Below are 24,507 nucleotides of genomic sequence, written 5' to 3' on the forward strand. Positions count from 1 at the left end.
AGCGCTCCTCGGCTGTTCTTGAGCATGTTTGTTTAGTCACATGACTAATGCATTCTTGCTCTATGGCTCTGGTTTGGGTCGTATAACATTTGTCTTGGCTGCCCAGACACCTCAATTCTACTTGGTCGTCTATTTGTCTTGCTGTTCAGAAACCTAATTTTACCCCTGGACCTTCAGGTCTGCTTTTCTCTTGAAATTAGTTCTCTAACTACTTTAGATAGCTGTTAGCTACTTGGCTCAACGAGTGCGTGATAATAGATCAATCTAACTTTAGCTAGCATTTGCTGACGGCCTCTATTTGCTGCGCCCAATGTGGGGCTCAAAGCTACGAATATATCACGCTCTACTGACTGAGTTCACGTTAGCGTGGGGCTAACACAAATGTACAAGGGCCTTGGCTCAGAACAGTTTGAAAGCTAGCCAGCTAACGGTTCTTTCTTTCTTTTGGGGGCAGAATGCTCTTCCATTTCTGTCCTCAGTGTGGATCTAAGCTGCAGACTGGCTTCCGGTTCTGCCCCTCGTGCGGGGAGAAGCTTCCTGGTCCCGTTGTCTCCCCCGGACCCTCATGCCCCGTGCCAATGGAGACTGTGTCTTCTGGCGTCTCTCAACTGGACGTCACTGACGCTGCAACGACCACAGCCAACACTAGCCCACCTGTGTCAGCCTCAGCACAGCCAACTGTCAGGGATGCAGGAGGTAGGGGGTTGGGCTTAAGGGTTGGAGGGCAGTTACAGAGGGTCAAGGTGCCCAAGAACCCCGCTCCACATCGTTGGCTATCTGTGTGTGCCAGAATTGCCATCAGATATTTGGTGGATTTGGAGGTATTTTCTCTTTTATTGTCTACAGGCCTGATATTCTCCACTCCCAGCCCGGTGTCCACCCGCCTCCCTCTGCGTCGCACTCGTGACTCCGACCACTTGCGTCAGGGGACGGAGGTCCCCAGTCATGTGGCCACTCCCCGTCACACATCCTCCCTAAAGCGGGCTACAGGTAAACAATGGACAGAATGGGCAGAGCAGGCGTATCTACCTAAGATTCTCAACGATGTTGATGTAATACTACTAAGTCCCACTCCTAGAAAAGACAATGTGGGAGATCCGCAGTTGTTGCCAGGACTAGGATTCAAACCCTGGTCCCTATGGTCAGGTACATGTGATAGCGATGGCCTGAATGTCTTGCACTTGTTTATTTAGATAAATGTAACACTCAGAAAACTTTGTGTCCCCCTTTGACAGATGAGAGCCCCAGATCTGTGGTATCTCCACGGAAACGGCTGGCTGTCACCACTCAAGTGAAACCCATCAGAGAGGAAGAGGCCGCAGGGACGACAGTCTCCTCACCCGTCACCAGGACGAACACAGCCACTGTCTCCTCACCCGTCACCAGGACAACCACAGCCACTGTCTCCTCACCCGGCGCCAGGACGACCACAGGCACTGTCTCCTCACCCGGCGCCAGGACGACCACAGGCACTGTCTCCTCACCAATCGACAGGACGACCGCTACACCCATCTCCTCACCCACCCCCAGGTCCCCTGCTACTGGTGAGCCCAAACTACAGGACTTGTCCTTCACCTCAGCCTTATGTGTATGACGTGTCATGTGGGCGTCTTTGTGTGTGTGTGTGTGTGTGTGTGTGTGTGTGTGTGTGTGTGTGTGTGTGTGTGTGTGTGTGTGACCACGCGCATGTGTGTATGTGTGTGTGTTTTTGCAGTCAAGGGGAAAGCGAAGAAGGCCAAGCGGGCGAGCACTATCGAACATCTGCAGGAAGGGGAGGAACTGAGTGACACAACAGGCAGGAAGTGGTGGCTGTTAAAACTGCTGGGTCAGAGCGAGGTGGAGCTCATCTATGCAGGTCAGAGGTCACTAAAACCGTGTTGTGTGTGGACCCTGTGTGTGGACCCCTGTGTGTGGACCCCTGTGTGTGGACCCCTGTGTGTGGACCCCTGTGTGTGGACCCCTGTGTGGCCAGAGCTGATCCAGGGGGTCCTGGTAAACTAGTTGTGTGATGACTGTTCCCATATCAATGTTTCTCCAGTCCAACAGAGTGGACCAGGCTCCAGCTCCAGCAGCTACAAACACATCCTCAAACTGGTGAGTTGCATTAGAGACGTCCATGTTGGTACAGCGGTGCTTTTTTTTTTTTTTTTATCCAAAAAAGTGAATTTGTGTGATTTGTGTAGATCCGGCGAGGTTTTGAAATTGGGGGGGTGTCTGGGTTTGTGAGAACAGTCAGGGAAATTAAATGAGAACCATGTCTTCTGAGGTGTCAAAAGAAAGGCTTCTGTGCTTGGAATGGAGCCTGCACTCTCATGTCTTGTGGCCTGTTTATCTAGACATACTGTTTCATTAACTAGATCATAAAGTTTTATAAAGTAGTGCAGTTTAGCTTGTGACAGTAACGCAAACTTACTTTCACTTTGAAATAGGCATTCTACATCCACCTATTTTGTACCACAATAAACTATAGGACTAATAGTAGCCTGCCAGAATCTCAAAAACTTAAAATGGCTTAAAAAACATTTTTGTCTTTTTCCACTAAATGTAGCCTAGTCCTCAAGGATATCTCTCAAGTGCACTACTGCTCATTCAAACTCCTGCAAGTTCAAACCTTAATACCGCTACATAGCATTGAGTGCCCAGCAAGAAGTAGGCTATAAGCAGGCGAGTCAATTGGCGAGTCACTTGTACTGCATAGCACACAAAGAGCTTTACCCCGCTGTGTAACACATTCTACAGTGGGTAGTCCTAGAGACTAGGGAGCTCTAGGGACCAGCCTAGAGAGAGAAAACTAATCATCCTCAGATTGCTGTCCATGGGAGAAAATGTATTTTTTTCCAGCAGATGTCTTAGTTAGTAAGGCTTGACATGTTTGATTATTACATTACGTGTGAGTATTAGTATGTGTGTGGTGTGGTCGATGTTGGGATGCACTCATCACTGATTTGTATTACTTTAACTCACTCCTCAGTATAAATACCGACCACCCACAAAATCGAATTGTTAGCTACGTAATCTGGCTAAGCAGTGCTTTCAATACTGACTAACAATGTTAGGTGACCCGTGTGTGTCTCTTCCTCAGGGGGCGAAAGATGGGCGGATCTTCAATGAGCAGAACTTCTTCCAGAGAGCAGCCAAGCCCTCATCCGGTGAGTCTCAGGAAGAGCCAACTCTCATCTGAACCACTCAGTAAAGCTGCAACAGTTGCTGCTATACAGTAAGACGGGTGTTAAAAAGACCGTTTCATTGCAGGTTGCTTTTAGACTAACGTCTGTTTGGGGCAGGGAACAGCCTTTTGTTTGAGCATAGCTTCATAGGGTTAAGAAAGAGAAGGTGGTATACGTGGATCTGTTGACTTGAGGGTAAAACTATTGGTTCACTTTTGAAGGAGCTTTAGGTCTGTCATGTTTGAGTTCCCCTCACTGATGCAATTACGTCTCCCCTTAGTGGAAAAATGGATGAAACATACCAAGACAGACTTCATTGGCCTTCCCTCCTGTGTTGGCTTTGGGCTCCATTCAGAGGCCTACAGGTTTGTGTGTGTGTGTGTGTGTTTGTGTTTGTGTTTGTTTCTGCGTTTCTGTGTGTTTCTGTGTGTCTGTTGTCTATTTGTCCATGCAATGTGGTATTTTAAGATGTGTGCCTCTACCTGGGTATAGGCCCAAGTGAGTCTATGTGCATTAGACTGTTATGTACGTTTCCTTTTAGGTTTCTGATCTTCCCCAACATGGGCCAAACCCTGCAGTCTGTCATGGAGGAAGAGGAGCTTCTGCCTGAAGCAGCTGTGCTACAGCTGGCCTGTAGAATAGTGAGTAGTTGTATAACTAGTCTGTAGAATAGTGAGTAGTGTTGTAGCTAGCCGATAGAATAGTGAGTAGTGTTGTAGCTAGCCGACAGAATAGTGAGTAGTGTTGTAGCTAGCCGACAGAATAGTGAGTAGTGTTGTAGCTAGTCTGTAGAATAGTGAGTACTGCTGTAGCTAGTCTGCATAATAGTGAGTAGTTTTGTAGCTAGTCTGTAGAATAGTGAATAGTGTTGTAGCTAGTCTGTAGAATAGTGAGTCGTGTTGTAGCTAGTCTGTAAATTAGGGAGTAGTGTTGTAGCTAGTCTGTAGAATAGTGAGTCGTGTTGTAGCTAGTCTGTAAATTAGGGAGTTTTAGAATATCTGTCATCTTTCCATAAGATTTGAATCTAAAACATTCGTTTTAGAACTGTCAGCGTTACGCAGTTGAAACGATCCAATTTCATTCTGAAACCTTTTTAAAAGCTGTTGTATGGGAACCAGGTTTTACACAGGGCTAATGGGATGTCTCTTTCTGGGCGGGGCGGCTGTGGCTCAGGAGGTAGAGCGGGTCGTCCAATGATCGTAGGGTCGGCGGTTCATTTCCCGGCTCCTCCTGTCCACATGTCGAAGTGTCCTTGGGAAAGACATTGAACCCCAAATTGCTCCCAATGAGCAGGCTAGCACCTTGCATGGCAGCTGCCGCCATTGGTGTGTGAATGTGTGTGTGAATGTGTGAATGTTAAGTGCTTTGGATAAAAGCGCTATGAAAGTGCCGTCCATTTACCATTTACCATTCCTGACAGCTGGACGTGTTGGAGTTCATTCATGAGAATGAATACGTCCATGCAGACATCCAGGCAGAAAATATCTACATCCACCCAGCAGAAAACACCCAGGTGAGAGGAGTTGGTGTGTGTGTGTGTGAGATTGGTCCAAGGTTTACTGTATACTCAATACTGTGCTTTGGTATTATAATGTTGATACAAAGAAACCGATTTTTTCCCCCTCCATTCTAAGTATTTCGCTAAACTGACGCGCCAGATGGTTTGTTCCACTCAACCATCTGGGAAGGCTTCATTGGAAACTGTTTGGAAAAGGGCAAGCACTTTCAAAACTACTTGGCAGGTGATTGGATGAACCATCTATCACCGTTTATCGTTGGCTAACTTCAACCAATTACATCAATGAACCATATATCACTTCTCGCTGTCATCACACTTAAACCATGTCCATAGCTGCCTCATAGAACGCTGATTGGCTACATCGCTTTCTGGTCTAGCACAAACAGATCTCCATCAAGCTTTGCCAGATGAGTGCAGCAGATTCACGAGTTAAACGCTGCACTCAAATAGAGACTGAAGACATTCCAGATTTCATCGCTAAAAGCTTGCGAGATCAGGATGGTAAATGGTGTGTGTGTGCATTTATTTAGCACGTTTATCCAAAGCGCTTTACAATGGCCTCTCTCATTCACCCCTTCATACACACATGTATGAAGTGTCCAAAGACACTTCGACATATTGCTAGGAGTTGCTGGGATCGAACCAGGAACCTTACGATTCCCAGACGGCTGCTCTACCTCCTGAGCTAGAGCTACTGCCACTCCAGGATGGTCTCACAAGGCTAATATTTTGCTCCTATCTTACCAAGTTTTCTCCACCATATTTAAGATTTTAGTGTATTAAATGTGTATCTGATACTTGCATCCTTGTATTCTTTGTTTGCGTGTGCGTGCAGGTGTACCTTGCAGGGTACTGTCATGCTTTCCGGTACTGTCCAGGTGGGCGGCATGTGGAATACCGCGAGGGCAGCAGAACGCCACACGAGGGCGCCCTGGAGTTCATCAGCCTGGAGTCCCACAAAGGAGCAGGTCAGTAGCTAAGATAGTGGTCCTTCTCCTGTGATGTCGGGTTGAGATATAATCGTCGCTGTGAGTCTTCACAAAGATTTAACAGGTTTTTATGGAGTTAACGTTTTTGGATTTTCCAAACTAGCAGTCACAAAACAATGAAATCCCTTTTTAAACTTAAAACTGGCTGCTGTATCTGAGAGTGACTGAGTGACTCTGTGTTGTGTGTTTCCTTGTGAAGGCCCGTCTAGGCGCAGCGACCTCCAGGCCCTGGGCTACTGCCTGCTGCGCTGGCACACCGGGGTCCTACCATGGGGCTCCCTCACACACACACCCTCCCGCGTCGCAGCAGAGAAGCAGAGGTGACCACTCAGTCGTTATCGGGCTCTGTCCAAACTCTTATCTGTACAGGCTGAGATGGCTGCATAGTCCCATAGTGGGCAGAGCTGCGCTTTCCCTACCGTGGTACAAGCCGTCCAGCATGGCGGCAGGCAGCTGCGTTGGTGGTGGTGGTGGTGGTATACTGCTGAGTGTGTGTGAATCCTGACTGTCTTATCTCCCAGGTTCATGGAGGATGTTCCAGGACTGCTGAGCCACTGCTATGGCCAGAAGACAGTTTCCAGTGAGTTACCAATATCTAGTTCAGTCTCCCAGAAACATAACATAATTGTGCCTCTATTTTTTTATTTTATTTAACCTTTATTTAACCAGGCAAAATCATTAGAAACAAATTCTTATTTACAGTGATGGCCTGGCAAAAAGCACAAGCTTCTTGAGGAAGGGGGGAAAGGGGGCTGTGAAAGACAAAACCAAGTTAAAGGACAACGGCCACAACCATAACAGTACAGACAGACATCATAGAAAGGCAACAGCAGACATCCAACATAAAAACATATGCACTACTTGCAGCACACATATCAAGCACAACACAGACAGGCAGGTTCCATACATCACACACCAGGCACAACACAGAACAGTAGTAAAACACAAGCATTATGACAGGCAGGTAAAACGAGCAGTGCAGCAGCAGCATGGGGGGTAATACGTTAAACGCACAAGATACAATGACTATTTACAACAACAGCAACAACAACCAAAACAGAGACTGACACAGGAGAAATATGGACACAGGCACCAATTGTGATGTTGGTGACACTGTGTGTGTGTATGTGTGTGTTTGCAGAGGCCCTGCAGTCCTACCTGTCCCAGGTGATGTCTCTGCAGTACTGTGAGCAGCCAGACTACAAGGCTCTGAGGGAGGGGCTCCATGCTGCCCTGCAGCTGCTGGGGGGGTCTCTAGAACAACCACTCTCCCTACAGGTCAGAGACACACCTGCACCACACACACAGTAGACTCACCACTCACTTAAACGCTGCACTCAACTAGAGACGGAAGATATTTGTCCAGATTTCATCGTTAAAAGTGTGTGGAAACAATTTGAGAGATTGAAAAAAAAATCCAACGTCTTTAGGGTGGTCCTTCCTAATGGGGCGTTGAATGTTTTGTTTTGATTCTCCACAGTTTGTTTGGACGACACAATTGGCAGTAGCTCTGATTAGTAGCGTCGGTTTTCGGCACTGTTCTAGCGAAGATTTTTAATTGAGATGTCTCCAGACTTTCGGAGGCAGAGATCTCCAAAGTCTGGTATCGCAAGACTACACATGCAGTAACACAGTGACAGTATACACACACACACAGTGACCTTTGGTCAGACCATGTACTTGTATGGCTCTTAATGGACAGGTCTAGCCAGATAGCTCAGCAGGCTCAGCTCCACCACTCCTCCTTATTCTGCCAGCTCAGCTCCCTCTGCAGGTCTGGCAGCCGTGGCTCAGGAGGTAGAGTGGGTCGTCCAATAATCGCAGGGTCGAATCCCAGCTCCTCCAACATGTCCGAAGTGTCCGTAGCCAAGACACTGAACCCCAAATTGCTCCCATGAGCAAGCTAGCACCTTGCATGGCAGCTGCTGCCATTGGTGTGTGACTGTATGTGTGAATGGGTGAATTGAGAGGCCTTTGGATAAAAGAAACTATATAAATGCAGTCCTCCTACCATTTACCGTTTACCATTTCTACCATTTGTTTCCTAGAAGAACACAACCAGAAGACGGTGATACATTGGAGGAAGACACACTATGGATGTTTTAATCACCTGTTTTTAGAGTTGTAACAATGAATGGGGTTTTATTATACAATACAGGTGGTTCATTATGTTTGATTGCTCTGTGTGTGTGTGTGTGTGTGTGTGTGTGTGTGTGTGTGTGTGTGTGTGTGTGTGTGTGTGTGTGTGTGTGTGTGTGTGTGTGTGTGTGTGTGTGTGTGTGTGTGAGAGAGAGAGGCAGGTAGCTGCGTATATTGTCCCACCCCTCAATGTATCAGGTTACAGATCGCTGGGCATCACGGCTGTCATCAGGACCGGGGGAGGGGGTCCATCTGATGTTGAGTTAATGGTGGAATATTGTTCAAGGCTGGTTGACTTGTTGTTCTGGTTACAGCCATGTTTTTCCAGCCTCCATAGCTGTGTTTATCTGCTTTTTAAATACTGGTTGATGGGTATGTGATTCATTGTTATTAAACAGCTTTCATGTGGTATGTTTCTGTGGTGACTGACTTTTATTCATGAAATGAAACAATGATGAATGTCAGGACTTCAGAATGGTCAAGATGTGATCATTATTATCAGATTTCAGAGAGGGGCATATGAATTTTTGAGAAAGGCCCTTATTAAATTCCAAATATTATTATTTAGTAGTAGTAGTAGTAGCCTAGTAGCCTATATGAAACGGCAAACAGGTGGGAACTGAACACATCCTACCGGTGAGGTCAACTGGGCCGGGCCACACTTGGTTTTAGCGCTGTGACAGCATTGGAGAGAGGTCTGGCTGCATCATTCTGGGATATAGGGGCGAAAAAACGCTGTATTTCTTTAAACCAATCCCAATCGTCTTGGGCGACAATAGACTTGTTCAACTGCCCTTGCAAAATAGTATCGGTGAGTTGAATCTGATTGTAGGTTGCGTCCAGGTAGGCTGTCCAGAAACAGAAGTTGAACCAATTGCAGCAAAATAGCTAACGGTACAGGAATCATCAGTGTGCTTTAGCCACTGACCACTACCATTATAGGCCTAATGTTATGGAAGCTGCTTCTAGTTGTTGTGAGCTCATGAGCTAACTGGCTCTCCCGGCCGCTCAATTGTGCTGGATTAGCATTGGAAGCATTGGAACTGATGTGTCCAGGCGACAAGACCTATCTTAATATATCAGACATTATTTCATCTCATTTCAATTCACAGCTATTTCAGTGGCATGACTAGCTTCCACTACTACCAGGCTGGCCCTGGCCTGGTTGGGATAAGCCTCTCAATTCCAGCGGCGCCAAAGAGAGGCTGATCCCCAAAACCTCCATCCTGAGAGTCTGCGGTATTATTTGAGAATTTAACCACTGCCTTCCACACAGGAACCCAAACATCTAGCCTACCACTGGACCAAAGAGGAATTCCCTGAGATCCAGGGTCAATATTGGGGGTTAATGGACCTTTGGTACCAGACCAGGCTGATAGTGCTCCTCCGGTCTGACAGGGTCTCTCCCTGGTTGACTAGTTTCTGGGTGGAGATGCCTTCATTTCACAAGGAAACTGTATGGGATGGTGGGGGATTCTGTAGCCTACTTGTGATCTTTTAACACGTTTGAATGAGATCACAATATAGGCCTATGGCCTAAGAATAGGATCACCCCAGGGCCGAGATGTGCCTGAATGACTCAGTGACCATAGTTCTGAGGAAAACGAAAAGAGTTCTATATTTAGGACTAAGAGGCCTCATGCTGGGTTGTCATGGAAACAGTACAGCACAGAAACTTTGCCATCCTGCTTTATGCTCTGGGGGTATATTAATCGGAATCATGATTAATAATTTAGTAGCCTAGCCTACAGAGCGAACTATAACCACTCACACACACAGAGATCCCTCGCCCCCACCCGTTCCCAACAGTTATATAACTTCCCGTTACCTGCATGAGGTGGGAAAGGAAAATAGCCTAGAACACACACGCATCCATCCACATAGTCTAGGCCGACATCACATGTTGAAACAATGTTCCCGAGATTCCCCCTCCCTCATCCACCCTGCAGAGAGGAGAGAGGAGAGACTAGTTTCTGCTGGTCTGGGGAGTTGAGGGGCCTCGGCTACCGGAGTGTTGATACGTCACCGATGTTTATGAAAAACGCCTATTCACCCTCCTCCCCATTCTCGGGATATAACGGGAATCGGGATATATGATAAACGAAACAAGCTTTTTCCGTTTTAACCCGACTGGCACTCCCCTTTTTCTTCGGGAGGGGTTTTCGCCCCGTGGCGTCGCGAGGAGAGGCAACAGGGCAGAGGAAGAGGAGAGGAAGAGGAGAGGAAGAAAGAGTGACAGTGTGACAGAAGGAGAAAAAAGAGTTGGGCTTCCGAGCCAGGATAAGAGGACAGCGCCCAGAGTGAAATTGGATACTTTTTTTTTTTATTCTCCAGACAGAGAGCATCGTGACATTGGATTTGAGAGTTCGAAGAAAGAAGCAAGCGTCGGATTAGAGCAATGAAGCCCGCATAACAGCAACTTGTAAGAATCGTTTCCCTTTTCTTTCCAATAGGGATACATTGTTTCAGTGTCTGAGTCATTTGTGTAGGCTATAACAAGTAGCTGTGTCTTCATTATCTCTGTCTGAAGACCGTTAAACCAGACTGCACACACAGCAGAGTGGATGTTTTTGTGTCGGACGTGTCTTTTTCTGTAAGATCATGTGTAGTGAAATCATGTGGGCTAACGGGGGTGAGGGGTGTTCGAGCTCTGAGCAGCTTGATGGGGGCGCAGAGTTGTCATGCTGCGCTGTGGTCTCAAATCCTAGTAGGCCCACTAGTGCTTTTGGTGAGATTATTAGTGGAAAAAGCCAACTGGCTTTCTGATATTGATGTCAGGCTCATGTTTGGTAGGCTACTCGTTACTGAGTAGTAGCTAGGCCTAGACTAGAGCATCACAGATTTGATTTGAAATCACGATCATAGTGAGTGCTTCGTCCACGTAGTTAGCTGTCTCCGACTGGAGGCTAATCCCGTAGCCTAATCTCTAATCCAAACATGCTTTCACAGATTCACATCAGTGGGTGTCTGTCAATCTGTTCTCAGCATTTTCTCCACCGAGGTCCCTTCTGGAAACTCCATTTAAAGGGCTTTAAAGAGGAACAGTCCCCCAAGAACCCCACGTGATATGGATAGGGCAAGAATGTAACTACATTTTCTAGGACTAGGAGAGAGTTGGACATGATATAATGAAGTGAATTAATCTATTCACCACAAACTCTAATCCTATTCCTTTCAGGAAAAAATGAATGGTAGGCTACAGTAGCTGTCAATCTGCTGATATTGAGATTGCACCGGATGTTAAGCGCCTTGTAGGCCTATGGATTTGTGTGTGTGCGCGTGTATGTGTGTGCATCTATATATATATATATGTGTGTGTGTGTGTGTGTGTGCGCGTGCATCTTTCAGTGTGTGTATGCGTCTGTCTATGTGTGTGTGTGTGCGTGCGTGCGTACATGTGTGTACTCACGCGCTGGCCTGCTGAGTGTGTGTGGGAACAGCTCTATGGAAACTCGAGGGGTAATTCTTACAATCTACTCTTTGTGTTGCAGCAGCCTGGGGAGAGGGTTAATGATCCCGTCAGCTGCACACCAACACTCAAGATGAAAGGGACAGGGTACATACATACATACATACATACATACATACATACATACATACATACATACATACATACATACATACATACATACACACACACACACACATATATATACATGCATATTGACATCTCACACAAACATCCCCAATCATATTGGGAAAACAAGTCGTTCCCAGCACATCATTTGTGTGAGTGGATGGAGACTGATATGCTGGATAAGGTGTGCGTGTGCGTGTGTGTGCGTGTGTGTGTGTGTGTGCGCGTGTGTGTGTGTGTGTGTGCGTGTGTGTGTGTGCGTGTGTGTGTGTGTGTGCGTGTGCGTGTGTGTGTGTGTGTGTGTGTATTAAACTATGACTGACTCCAACAGTTCATGTTTGGCCCACATCATTCTTCTTGCTAGCTCCATACCCTTGTCTCTAGCACCATACCTTAACTCCAGGACCATACCTTAACTCCAGGACCATACCTTAACTCCAGGACCATACCTTAACTCTAGCACCATACCTTAACTCTAGCACCATACCTTAACTCTAGCACCATACCTTAACTCCAGCACCATACCTTAACTCTACCACCATACCTTAACTCTAGCACCATACCTTAACTCCAGCACCATACCTTAACTCCAGCACCATACCTTAACTCCAGGACCATACCTTAACTCTAGCACCATACCTTAACTCCAGGACCATACCTTAACTCCAGCACCATACCTTAACTCCAGGACCATACCTTAACTCTAGCACCATACCTTAACTCTAGCACCATACCTTAACTCTAGCACCATACCTTAACTCTAGTACCATACCATAACTCTAGCACCATACCTTAACTCCAGCACCATACCTTAACTCTAGCACCATACCTTAACTCCAGCACCATACCTTAACTCCAGCACCATACCTTAACTCTAGCACCATACCTTAACTCTAGTACCATACCTTAACTCCAGCACCATACCTTAACTCCAGCACCATACCTTAACTCCAGCACCATACTGTACCTTAACCTTGAGCAACTCGGGCTAATCCTCTCAGCACACAGTCAGGATTAGTGATTTAACTGGAGGCTTGGGGAGTTCATCATAGACCTAGAGCCCCACAGCAGGGAAGGAGACATGGGGCATGTTCAATAGTGGAAGTGTTCAATGTGTCACATATTTAGATGATGCTGACCACGTAGATGTCTTGTCTCTCTACTCTCTCTTTCTCTCTCACGCACACGCATGCATCCACGTGCGCCCTTTCACACACGACACATCATATTGAAAACATAAATCTTTCCTGTTAATTGGGATCACTAGCACCATCTGGGCAGCTAATGGCAAGCTGTGTCTTTCGAGAGCTCTGGCTGGATGTGTGCTTCTGCTTAGGGTCTGTTAAATAAAGACTCACTTCAGCTCATTCACACAACATTTGGGTAAGCCCTGATTTGGCTTGCGTGAGATAAGGTTTAGATTGTAATCCTTCTCGTCACTAGCTCATTTTCAGCTGGACCCCAGGCCTAAGAGAAGCTCTAGAGATGTGTCCTCACTGCTGTCCTGTCCCCTGGGCGTTCCAGGATGGACCCTATAGAGACTCAAGCGTGTCACTTGTCTTGTTTGTGCTATTGGATATTCTTCGGTGTTGAATACTTCACCTCAAAGAAGTGAAGTGTGTTTGAAACAGTGACACACACTTCTTGCAATCCAAGACATGCATGACATGTTTAAATAGCAGGAAGAGTGGCACTTTTTACTTGCTCACAATCACACACACACACAGATGGTTTTATATTCCTGGACCAAACCTTGCTGTAGAATTTCCTGCGTAGAGTGAGACTTCCTGCATTCAGGATTGGATGCAGAGTGGGAGGAGGAGGTGACGGAGAGGGGGAGGTGACGGAGGGAGGGAGAGCGGGAAGCAGAAGGAGTGAGAGAGAGAGAGAGAGAGAGCGTTGGCTCACTGCTAGTCTGGCTTGGTCAGTGTGGTCGCCGCCTGCTGCTCACCATGCCAGCTGCTCTGGGCACCGGGCAGCAGTCTGACGGATGATGGAGGAACTCCGAGGGAGGAAGTGGGAAGGGGAAGCTACAGCCTTTGTCCTCCACTCCTCCGCTCCACCACTTTCCTTCCTCCGCTCCCTCCCTCCCTCCCTCTCCCCCTCAGCCAGGGGTCTGGAATCAGCGGACATGGAGAGAGGAGGAGAGGAGGAAGAGGATATATTCTTGGAGAGGGGCGTGGCGGAGGAGGGCATGGAGTGGAGAGGAAGGGTTGAGAGAAGAGAGTGTGCGCGCCTCCTAATGTCCCCCCCCCTCCCCCCTTGTGATCCATTACAGGACGTGGGTTCCAGTCTGTTAAAGCCACACTGCCATGCTCAGATCCCCCAGCATGCTCCAGTAGACCCAGTCATCCTCAACCCTACAGGTGAGATTTGTGCGTGCTCACACACACACACACACACACACACACACACACACACACACACACACACACACACACACACACACATCACACACACATCAGACATACTGATGCCTGGCACCCTTCCACAACGACATTGTGGTGTGACATACTTCTGTGACGAGGGTGGGGAAAGGCCAAGCAGGGCATATCGTTCTGATGGTGGTGTCTTTTTCTCTGTCTGTACAGTACTCTATGGTTACAAAGGACAGCGCCCTCTAGAGGAAACAGGATGTTCACAGGGTCGACCAAGAACCCTCCCCCTAAATCCCCTCAGCCGGAGAGGCTGGATGAAGTGTACGCTGCCCTGAGGAGAGGCCTGCAGTGAGTACGCGCACACAAACACACACACACACACACACACACACACACACACACACACGTTTGAACCTGCAGTGTTAAGTTCTGTGGTTGTTGCGGCTGAAGAGTCAGCTTTAGTAGTCAACAGGAACAGGAAACAGGAAGTGATCCATTCCTGTTGTGTTCCCAGGTCCTACCTGCAGGTCCATCAGTTGGAGCTGGACGGTCTGGGCCAGCAGATCAGAGAGAGCAAGAGGAATGGCCGTCTGGTGAGTTGATTAGGCTACTCTTCCTGGGTCCAAAAACATACAGCATCAACATTATACTATACGTATAAACACATAACATACAACACAAAATTAAAATGCACATTAACACTGGAAGAAAGTGAAATTGTTGAAGAATTTAATTCAAAAAGGAGAACTTGGACAGACCATTTTTTCCTTTTTTTTTACGTGCACGGAGAGAGATTAAGTACATGTAATGACAGAGTTTCTCTGACCTGGGCGGTCAGATACAATTTCACCAGCAATGTCAAGAAACCTTTATTCATCATTGGTGCAAAAGGAATCTGCGTAGAGGAGATTGTGTTTGTCTTGTTTTGGTCCCTTCAGATGATGAAACAACAAGGAGCACTGCATATTTCCACAGCACCCTTCTCAAGGGAAGAAAGACAGCACAGGACACAATAGCCCTAGACTCACAAGTCCGTCTTTAAACACTTCACTCAACTAGAGACTGAAGATTTACATTCACTGTGTCGCTTAAAGTGGGGGGAAACAATTTGAGAGTTTGGATTGGTTGCAGAACCAATCCAAAGTCTTTAGCTATGTCTATATATATTTGTTCAGGTATGTACCAATCCAAAGTAGTACGTGTAGTCTAGTTACCTCATGAGGGAAAGGAGGAGGGGCTAAAAATGTCAAAAGATTAGCAATCAGCTTTGTATCATGCATCAATGATGTAATCAATGCATCATTTGCCATAATTTGTGGAGTTTTTGGTTTTGATTTGAAAACGTGAAAGCTAGGCCCAGGGAACATTGAGGGAAGAAAAATCACATTCATTGTAACATATCGTAGCAGAATCGTGGATTAGGCCCACGGTGCAACCAGCCATATGATGAGCCAGGGTAATTCACATAGCTCTTGCATCTCAGACACCTGAACAAAAAGATATGCACCATCTATGCTGGCTGTGTGGAAGTTCTCATTTTCAGATTTATGCTTTATTTTCACGTTATACTTTTCGGTCCACCTGTTGGTGACCTGAAAATTCGTGAAGCGTTACTGTGCTGTGCTCGCGCGGTGTACTACGCATTCCTCACAAAGCGTCATGTCTGTCTGTCTGACTGACTGACTGACTGACTGACTAGTGGCATACAGACTACAACTCGCCAACGAGCTTGATGTTCTTCTCTGTCTGGCACAATGAAACCAGGTCCTATAAATACCAACCCCACCCACTTCTCACTCCAGACAAGATTCAGGTAAACATTAAATTATTTCAAATAGTTTGGACCCAGGTCTTCCTCACGCCACCAGTCAAACCAGTCGGACCAGTAGGACTGACCCACCATCACCAGCCAGGTTTCTGCTACACACAACAGGGGGGCAGGCCTCAGGGGGCGAAGCAAGTTGTGTTGGTGTGATACAGTGTTGGACTGATACCCCAACTGCTAACAATCTGAAATGACTTGACTGGCTGAGCTACAGGTACCATGTATAATGAAATGCGTAGTATTGTATGTTCTGTGTGTGATGATGTTTTGGAACTGTTTGAGGTGAAGCTAAAGTCTTGGCTGAACAATACATTTATATTCCATTCCGTTCTATTCCACTCTATCCTACTCTACTCCCATTGGTTTTGTGTTAACTGTTACCTGCTCCCCTCTCTCTGCAGGGATTTCTCTACGAGCTGGACAAGGTGAGTTTCAGTCTCTGTGAGTTGAGTATCTATTCAGGTTAAGTCTTCATTTGGGAATGTAATGTAGCCCAGCCTAGTGGTTGGGACCTGAATTACTTGCGTTTGTGTATTGCAGCAAGTCAAAGCCATCGAGAGATTCATGCGCCGCTTGGAGTTCCACCTCAGCAAGGTAGGAATCCCAATCAACTCGACTGTTTTAACACACCGCTAATCCTGGGATCCCTACAGTTGGATAATAACAGTGTGCGTGTGTACCGCTGTGCTGGTTGTATATGGGTTTTTAAATTGTAAATTCAATCAATCCAATTAGTTTGTATGCTGAGGGTCACAGGTGTGTGTGTGTGTGTGTTTCAGGTGGAGGAGTTGTATGATGCGTACTGCATGCAGCGACGGTTGCGCGATGGCGCCAGCAAGATGGTGGCGGCCTTCAACTCTGCTAGCGGCAGCAAGGAGGCCCGGGAGAGCCTGAGTGAGGCCAACAGAGGCTACAGAGAATACACAGAGGTAAAGCTAACACAGGCTACAGAGAACACACAGGTAAAGCTAACACAGGCTACAGAGAACACACAGAGGTAAAGCTAACACAGGCTACAGAGAACACACAGAGGTAAAGCTAACACAGGCTACAGAGAACACACAGGTAAAGCTAACACAGGCTACAGAGAACATACAGAGGTAAAGCTAACACAGGCTATAGAGAACACACAGAGGTAAAGCTAACACAGGCTACAGAGAACACACAGAGACCTCATTAGCCACCTACTAGTACGCTAATGATGCAAACGCTCCTGCTGTACACTACAGCATATAACCTGTTTAAGACAGCAGTGGAAGTGAGGGGACTAAGGGCTGAGTTTAAGGGTCACCAGGGGTTGAGGTGTCATGGAGCATGGTCACTCATTCACTTATCCATAGAGTTTAACTGCTTAAAGATTCTGTAGGAAGATGAGGAGGTAAGTATCCAAATATAATACCAGAAGGACGTCCACACAGAAAACACATACGGTATGATGGATATGAATAACTCCGCCCTCTCTCTCTCTCTCTCTCTCTCTCTCTCTCTCTCTCTCTCTCTCTCTCTCTCTCTTCCTGCAGCACATGTGTTCTTTAGAGAGCGAGCTGGAGGGACAGATGGGAGAGTTCCATATCAAGATGAAGGGTGAGTCACTGTCTCACCGCCTCACTCTTTCTCACCACTCCCTCCCCCTCCATTCCATCACCTCCCTTGCTCCCCCTCTCCTTCTGCTCACCAGCCTGTAGGAGAGGTGCTGTAACCTCAACTGTCCTCCTCCCATCTCGCAGGTCTGGCTGGCTTTGCGCGCTTGTGTGCAGGAGACCAGTATGAGGTGAGAAACTTCACGCACATACGCGTATCCCAGAATCCCCCTCTCTCTCTCTCTAGCAGGCTCTTAAAGTGCGTGTCGCCCCGACAGGTCCTGATGCGTGCGGGCCGTCAGCGCTGGAGACTGCGGGGGCGCGTGGAGAGCAGCGGCCGGCAGGTCTGGGACAGCGAGGAATACGTCTTCCTCCCCCTAATCACGGAGCTGTTGTCAATCAAGGTGAAAGGCCCTCCCAAAAAACGCTTGCATGCACGTTCCACAGAGGTGGTGTAAAACAGCACTTGTGGGATCAGTAGCCTTGTCTGCAACTTTGAAGCCCAAGTGGCAGAAAAGAGGCACGGGAGAGCCTGAGTACGGCCAATAGAAGCTGCAGAGAATACACGGGGATAAAGGATAGTACTTCTTGAAGAGGTGAGTTTTGAGCCTGCGGCGAAAGATGGGAAGCTGCTCCGCTGTCCTGATGTCAGTGTGCAGTTCATTCTCCCACTCAGATCTACCACTGGGGCCTCGGAGCAACGGGGTAGCCAGTCGCCTCGGGGTAGCAGAGTGTAGTGGTCAGGCGGGGGAGGATTTGACCATGGCCTGGAGGTAGGAGGAAGCTGTTCCTTTCATTGCCCTGTAGGCTAAAGGTTAAGGTTAAAGTCCCAATGATTGTCTCACACCTGAGTGTGTGAAATTTGTTCTCCTCATTTGACCCATCCCCTGGGGGAGTGGTGAGCAGCAGCGGTGCCGTGCTTGGGAATCATTTGGTGATGTAGCCCCCCAATTCCAACCCTTGATGCTGAGTACCAAGCAGGGAGGCAATGGGTGCCATTTTTATAGTCTTTGGTATGACTCGGCCGGGGATCGAACTCACGACCTCCCAGTCTCAGGGTGGACACTCTAACCACAAGGCCACTGAGCTGGTTATAAGTACCAGTAGTAGAGTTTTAAACTGGATGCGAGCTGCTACAGGGAGCCAGTGTAGAAAATGGAGAAGGGAAGTTGTATGGGAGAGCTTGGGGTGGTTGAACACCAGGTGAGCAGCAGCTTTCTGGACAAGCTCCAGGGGTTTAATGGCTGACGCCGAGGCCCCAGCAAGGAGGGAGTTGCAGTAGTCCAGGCGGGAGATGACCAGGGCCTGGATGACCACCTGCGCCATTTCATCAGTGAGGAATCCTCCTGATATTGTAGAGCAGGAATCTGCAAGAGCATGTAGGCAATGCAATGTTCCAAGAACAACAGCTGGTCGTCCAGGGTCACACCCAGATTCTTTGCAGTCTGAGTTGGTGTCACCACTGTGTCATCAAGGGTGATGGCCAGGTCCCGGTGCAGCTGTCTTGTCCAGGTTTAGCTTGAGGTGGTGTGTCACCATCCACTCCACAATATGTCAGCCAGACATTATAGCAATGCATGCCTCCACTTCTGTGTCGAAGGGGGGGAAATGACAAAACCAGCAGGGTGTCACTGGCATAACAATGGTAGGAGAAGCCATGCGAGCGAATGTCTCCATGTCACCTAGTAGGAGCGCCCCCGTCAGGTAGGGTAGGATGCAAACGGGGAGAGTGCAGAGCCTGTGACGCCTTTCTCCTCAAGGGTGGAGAGAAGGACCTGGTGGTCCACCGGCCCGCTGCTGACGGGTCCAGCAGTATCAGGACAGAGGAGAGAGAGTTTGCTCTCGCGGCATGGAGTGACTCTTGTCACTGCAAGGAGGGCCGTCTCTGTCAAGTGGCCAACCTTAAACCCAGACTGGTGGGGGTCCAGGAGGTTGTTATGCTGGAGGTTAAAGACAGCTGGTTAAAGAGAGTATGTTCATTTTTTTTGACAGAAAGGATGAAAGGGAAACCGGTGTGTAGTTTTTGACGTCAGAGGGGTCAAGTGAAGGTTTCTTCGAGAGGGGGGTAACTTGCAGTCTTGAACGCAGAGGGAAAACACCCTGATTCGAGAGATGTGTTGATGAGGTGGGTTAGGAAGGGAAGGGGTTCAGGCGCAACAGACTGAAGGAGAGAGGAGGGGATAGGGTCTAGAACAGCTGGTGGGGCGGCTAGATGTAACAAGGTTGAGGACCTCGCTAGGGGGGAGGGAGGAGAGATATCACTGTGGCGGCTGAGGCAATGGTAGCTTGCTGCTTGCATTATTGGTGCAGCAGCTTAGATGAGTTAGTGAAGGGAACTCAAGTGCATGCATAAACAAACATGTAAGCATGTATTTACAGCTGGTGTGTGGGAGTCCAGATCTAGATGCTGTGATGCAGCAGCGTATGTGTGCTTGTCTAGGGAGAGGAGGAGGAGGAGGAGGAGGCGCGTGGGAGAGGAGGAGGAGGAGGAGGAGGCGCATGGGCATCAGTATAGTACTGTATATGCTAGACCTGTGCTATTCTGTTTGTAGTTACTTGGTTTGTCTGCACTTTGTTCAAGTTCAAAGTTTCATTTGTCACATGCACCATCATACTAGTACATGTACTAGTAAATGACTGTAATGTAGTACAATGCACAGTGAAATAGTTTCATGTTATTTCCTAAGTGTGCTCAACAAACAAAATTAAAAAGTAGTAGTAGAGTAAACGTAAGGTACAAAAATATAAAAGATCAAATTCAAAATATATATAAGAATGAGCTGAAAGAACAGATTAATGTAACATTGAGTTAAATCGACAAATATGTATCCATCTAGAGATTATAGGCATGTATATTATGTATAAAATATATTATAGTTATGTATACTGTATTAACGTGCATTTACAGAATGTAGATATGTATATTGTAACAAATATAAATATAAGGTGCTGCTGTGCTGAGTATATTGTAGCTACTGAGTTGTCTTTTACTGTCTGACTCTGTTACCATCATTGTCTGCTAGATACTAACATAACAGCCATCACTTTGCATGCATGGCCCCTGCATCTCCCTCTGTGTGATTTTGTGATTGGTCTGTGGTTGTCAAGGTGACAGAGCTGAAGAGCCTAGCCAATCACGTGGTGGTTGGAAGTGTCTCCTGTGAGACGCTCGACCTGTTCTGCCCGCTGCCCCAGACGGTTGCCGTGGATATCAATGACCTCGGAACTGTCAAACTGAACTTGGAGGTCACTTGGAGGTCAGTCTCATCCCTCTTTCCGTCTTTCCTTATGTTCTCCCTACATCATCTCTCTATCCTACACCCTCCTCCCTTTAATAAAATAAAACCTTTTCATTTGCATAGAGATGACCAGTTTTGTAATATAAATATCCTTTCATCCCCCTCTCCTCTCATCCCTCTCCTCTCTCAGTCCGTTTGATAAAGATGACCAGACATCATCCTCCAGCACAGTCTCCAAGCGATTCTTATCCAATCAGAGCCCTCCGGACACACCCTCTATGCGAGAGCAGGTGTTCTATGTGAGTCAAATGACAGTGGACTGTCCAATGTCTGCACAGCTACTGACCCCCCCCCCCCCGGCCACACCCATTCCCCAACCCCCTCCTTGGTACCTCAGGTGCAGTTAGATACTGTGTCAAAGTCAATATGTTTTCATTGTTTGCTATTGATTCCCGTTGGCCGCTATTGTTAGTTTGATTTCACTGGCTTGTTCTGTTTCAGCTGCTCCCTGTCTGCTGTGTGTGTAGAGCTAGCAGTGGCGTGTGCGAGAGTGTTAGGAGAGGTGTGTGTCGAGCATGCGAGGGTGTTAGGAGGGGTGTGTATGCCGTTTGTGAGGCCAAGAGAAGTGTGTGTGAGAGTTTGAGGAGAGGTGCGTGTGGCATTTGCGGTGGTAGGAGAAGTGTGAGTGAGGAGTGCGAGGTGAGGAGAGGGAGTGTGAGCAACAGCGTGTACGAGAATAGTTGTGGACCCTGTAGCTGTTTGATAGTGGTTGAGTAGTGGTCCCAATTTCACCCTCCTCTTCCTCAACGCGTTGAAGAGCTCGCCACGGAGCGGAGCCCTACAGCGCTGGTCGATGGTGGACGTGTTGCGTGACACGTGGGCCGACAGGCGCTCGCCCTCTCACAGTGACGTCACCGGCACAGCGCTCAGATTTCCCCGCTCACCGCTGGTGTGTGAGAGTGCAGATGTAGACTTAATGCTGTGTGTGTATGTGTGTGTGTGTGTGTGTGTGTGTGTGTGTGGTAGTAGTCTACAGAGAGAGTGAGGTGGAGTTCTGTTGGGGTGGGGGGGGGGGGGTGGGGGGGTCATATGTAAACCTGTGGTTTAGACCTGTGTCTTGTCACTTAGTAGTTGCTGTTAGTAGTTATGTCTGGTTGTGTTGTTAGTTGTTGTTGTGCTGTGAAGGAGAGCTTAGTGAAGAGGTTTCTGTCCTCATTACAGACCCCTTCCCCCCTTATTAGGAATAGGTGTGTCTCGTTAAAATTTACAGAATGTTCAATAATCCCGATTCCAAACATCTAATCTCCCGTCTTCCTCCCCTCCTCCCTCTGTCTCCATCCCTCTTCATCCCCAGTCTCTGTTGAAGAGACAGGGGGAGCTGGAGAACGGAACTGTCTGGTCCAACTCCTCAGAATCCTCTGATGACTCATCCAGCCCGGCCATGGCACACCACGCACACAGGATGATGGCCATGCCCACGCTGCAGACCACACCCACCATCCAGATCTCCTTTAACCCTCGCCAATCAAGTGCCTCCACTCCCTCACTCTCGTCCAATCAGGAGGAGGACGAGCCTGATGCCACAGAGGGCCTGGGTGAGGTGGACTCTGTGAAGTGGGATGTGCCTAATGGCCATCTACAGTGTTCACGGTCTCTCAGCCACATTGATGACACTAGCATAGACTCTACTGTGACTGGAAGGCCTTTGGCTCAATCCCCTGATTTGTCCCGAACCCAAGAGCCCCTAAGCCAATCACACCCTGAGGCCTCCTGTTCTGGACAGAAATCTGAAGCCTGGGACTTGCCTGAGTGTGGTGCACCAGGAGGCTATAGGGCAGACCCAGAGAACCCAGGTGGCATGGCCCAGGCCCCAGTGCTGCAGGCCCAGAAGCCTGGAGCTGGAGTAGAGGCCAGGTCCGCTGACAGTGCACTGGGAGAGGGGCTAAGGGAAGAGCAATCTTCCAAAAAGGACAATCAAAGACATCAATCTACTCAGCCTCAAGAGCTGGGACAAGGACTAAGGCTACCTGAAGAGACACTGAAGGTGTGTGTGTGTGTGTGTGTGTGTGTGTGTGTGTGTGTGTGTGTGTGTGTGTGTGTGTGTGTGTGTGTGTGTGTGTGTGTGTGTGTGTGTGTGTGTGTGTGTGTGTGTGTGTGTGTGTGTGTGCGCGCGCGCGCGCGCATGTGCGTGTGCACGTTGTTTTGTGTGTTGTATTTGTGTGTGTGTGTGTGTGTTTTAGGAGTGCTGTAGAGTGTATTCACTGCAGTCTTTGTCTCTCCCACAGGGTCGTTCTCACAGTCGTTCGTCCAGTTTCAGTCAGGATATTGAAACTGCCCTTGAGAGTTTCGACTTCCTCAACTGCTCTGATCTGGATGATGAAGAGGGGGAGGAGGAGAAGCAGATGAAAGAGGATGGAGAAGAGGAGGAAGAGGAGGAGGAGGAGTTGAAAGAGGAGGAGGAGGAGGAGCTGAAAGAGGAGGAGGAGTTGAAAAAGGAAGAAGAGAGCACAGACTATGCTGAGAGGTCAGAATTTCCTTCTCATCCCTTTTCCTTGTATGTCCAGGTCCAACAATAAGGAATGTCCGACTGCCCAGGGCAAGTAAAACGCCACATCCGGCTAGTAAATCAAGCTACTGAAGTAGAAAAATAAATGTAATTAGTTTAGTTTGCTTAAAGTTTGAGAGCAAGGCAGGTTGTTTTTCACTTCAAGCTACAGAAAAACATCATTGGACTGCCATGACAAGACCCCACAGCATCTCGCTTGCATGGCAGCTAAGAGGGCTAAGCTATTTAGCTTTTCTAAATAAAGATTAAACATGACGATCAACTTAAGTCTTTGCTATTTGATAACTGCTACTAAATAAAACAATTTGTTTAGGGGCAAGTAAAAAATTTACTTTCAGGCAAGTATGGAAACCCGTCCACCCACCTACATGAACTTCCTATTAGCACAAAAGATTCTTATCTAGTGTGTACTTCAGCGAAAAGGATAGAGAATGGTGGACTTGAGGAGTGTCTCTTCAACATCAACTCATACTGCCACCAAGTGTTTAGAAGGTGGAATGCATTTTATTTGTATAGTATTTTCCAAAGTATTCAAAGACACTTTACATAGAAAAACATTAACATAAATAATTAAAAAAAAAAAAAAAAAAAAAATGAATAGAAGCAACAATGGAATAGCATTAGAAGCTCAGGGCATGATGTGTCAGATTGTGGCATGGTTTCATCCCTCTCTTCTCCCAGCAGCCAGGAGTGTGAAGGGGAGGAGGAGATGGAAATCTTTATGGAGGCCCCTGAGGGGTTCCGGAACTGTGACTGTGCCCCTCCAGATGAAGACGACTGCAGCTCCCAACCACAGGTACTGACCTTGATCAGAATCGGAGCATCCTGTACATATACCTCAGAGTTGTGTGTGCCCTAAACAGCAGTGATGTAAACACAATATGCAATAATACTGCCAACCATCCGAGTGAATGGTGATGAGAGCTGTTGAACAATGTTTCCACAGGAGAACACGGGGGAGGAGGCCACCTGGCAAGATGAGGAGGAAGAGGAGCAGAAAGAGGAGGACAAGGAGGAGGAGCGGGAAGAGGAGGAGAAGGACAAGAAGGACGAGTGGGAAGAGGAGGAGAAAGAGGAGGAGAAAGAGGAGGAGAAGGACAAGAAGGAGGAGCGGGAAGAGGAGGAGAAAGAGGAGGAGAAGGACAAGACGGAGGAACAGGACATGGAAGAGAAGGACAAGAAAGAGGAACAGGAGAACATGGAAGAAGAGAAGGAGACCCAGAGGGAGAAAGATGAAGAGGAGGAGGAGGAGATCACAGAGACGGATCCTTCCAAACAGGAGCATGGTGAGAGTCGTGGGCATAGAGACCACGGTATGGGGTTTGTTTATAATTGTTCTGGAATAAAATATGTTTTTGGTTTGCTGAAGGTGAGATCTGTTGGTTTTTTTTTGCAGGTGAGGAGACCTCCCATGATGAGGAGGTCCGCCCCTCCACTCCCAGCCACCTGGCCACCACGGTCCTCTAACATCACGGAGGAACCGGCCCCACATTGCTCCCATAGAACACTCTCATGGCCACTCATCCCA

General features: G+C 47.8%; 2 protein-coding genes across 4 annotated transcripts; both read left to right on the plus strand.

Annotated features, from left to right (window-relative positions):
* Nucleotides 1-55: 55 nt before the first annotated feature.
* Nucleotides 56-8,053, plus strand: vrk3 (VRK serine/threonine kinase 3; the record flags this gene model as incomplete). 3 transcript variants are annotated; one of them, XM_084436979.1, is made up of 15 exons in its annotated part: nt 56-177; nt 455-696; nt 847-990; nt 1,236-1,544; nt 1,715-1,855; nt 2,039-2,094; nt 3,083-3,149; nt 3,448-3,532; nt 3,709-3,808; nt 4,588-4,680; nt 5,522-5,654; nt 5,875-5,995; nt 6,197-6,255; nt 6,817-6,953; nt 7,724-8,053. In XM_084436979.1, exons 2-15 carry the CDS (start codon nt 456-458, stop codon nt 7,745-7,747), a joined length of 1,710 nt encoding a protein of 569 aa, XP_084293105.1. In that variant the 5' UTR covers nt 56-177; nt 455. The 3 variants fall into 3 exon arrangements, with proteins under 3 accessions (XP_084293105.1, XP_084293106.1, XP_084293104.1); XM_084436980.1 differs by having other exon boundaries at nt 7,727-8,053; XM_084436978.1 differs by lacking the exon at nt 7,724-8,053 and having other exon boundaries at nt 6,817-6,986.
* A 2,043-nt stretch (nt 8,054-10,096) lies between these two features.
* On the plus strand, nt 10,097-24,090 carry LOC311308366 (rho family-interacting cell polarization regulator 1-like; the record flags this gene model as incomplete). Its single annotated transcript, XM_084437326.1, has 16 exons — nt 10,097-10,236; nt 13,670-13,757; nt 13,983-14,117; nt 14,284-14,362; nt 15,996-16,019; nt 16,135-16,188; nt 16,374-16,523; nt 17,115-17,178; nt 17,322-17,365; nt 17,453-17,578; nt 20,283-20,431; nt 20,604-20,712; nt 21,768-22,457; nt 22,699-22,937; nt 23,664-23,775; nt 23,926-24,090. Coding segments are annotated over exons 3-16 (2,097 nt in total), but the record flags the coding sequence as incomplete, so codon positions are not given.
* Nucleotides 24,091-24,507: the final 417 nt, after the last annotated feature.

This window comes from Borostomias antarcticus, assembly GCF_949987555.1.
Source record: "Borostomias antarcticus genome assembly, chromosome: 4".
NCBI classification, from domain to species: domain Eukaryota; kingdom Metazoa; phylum Chordata; class Actinopteri; order Stomiiformes; family Stomiidae; genus Borostomias; species Borostomias antarcticus.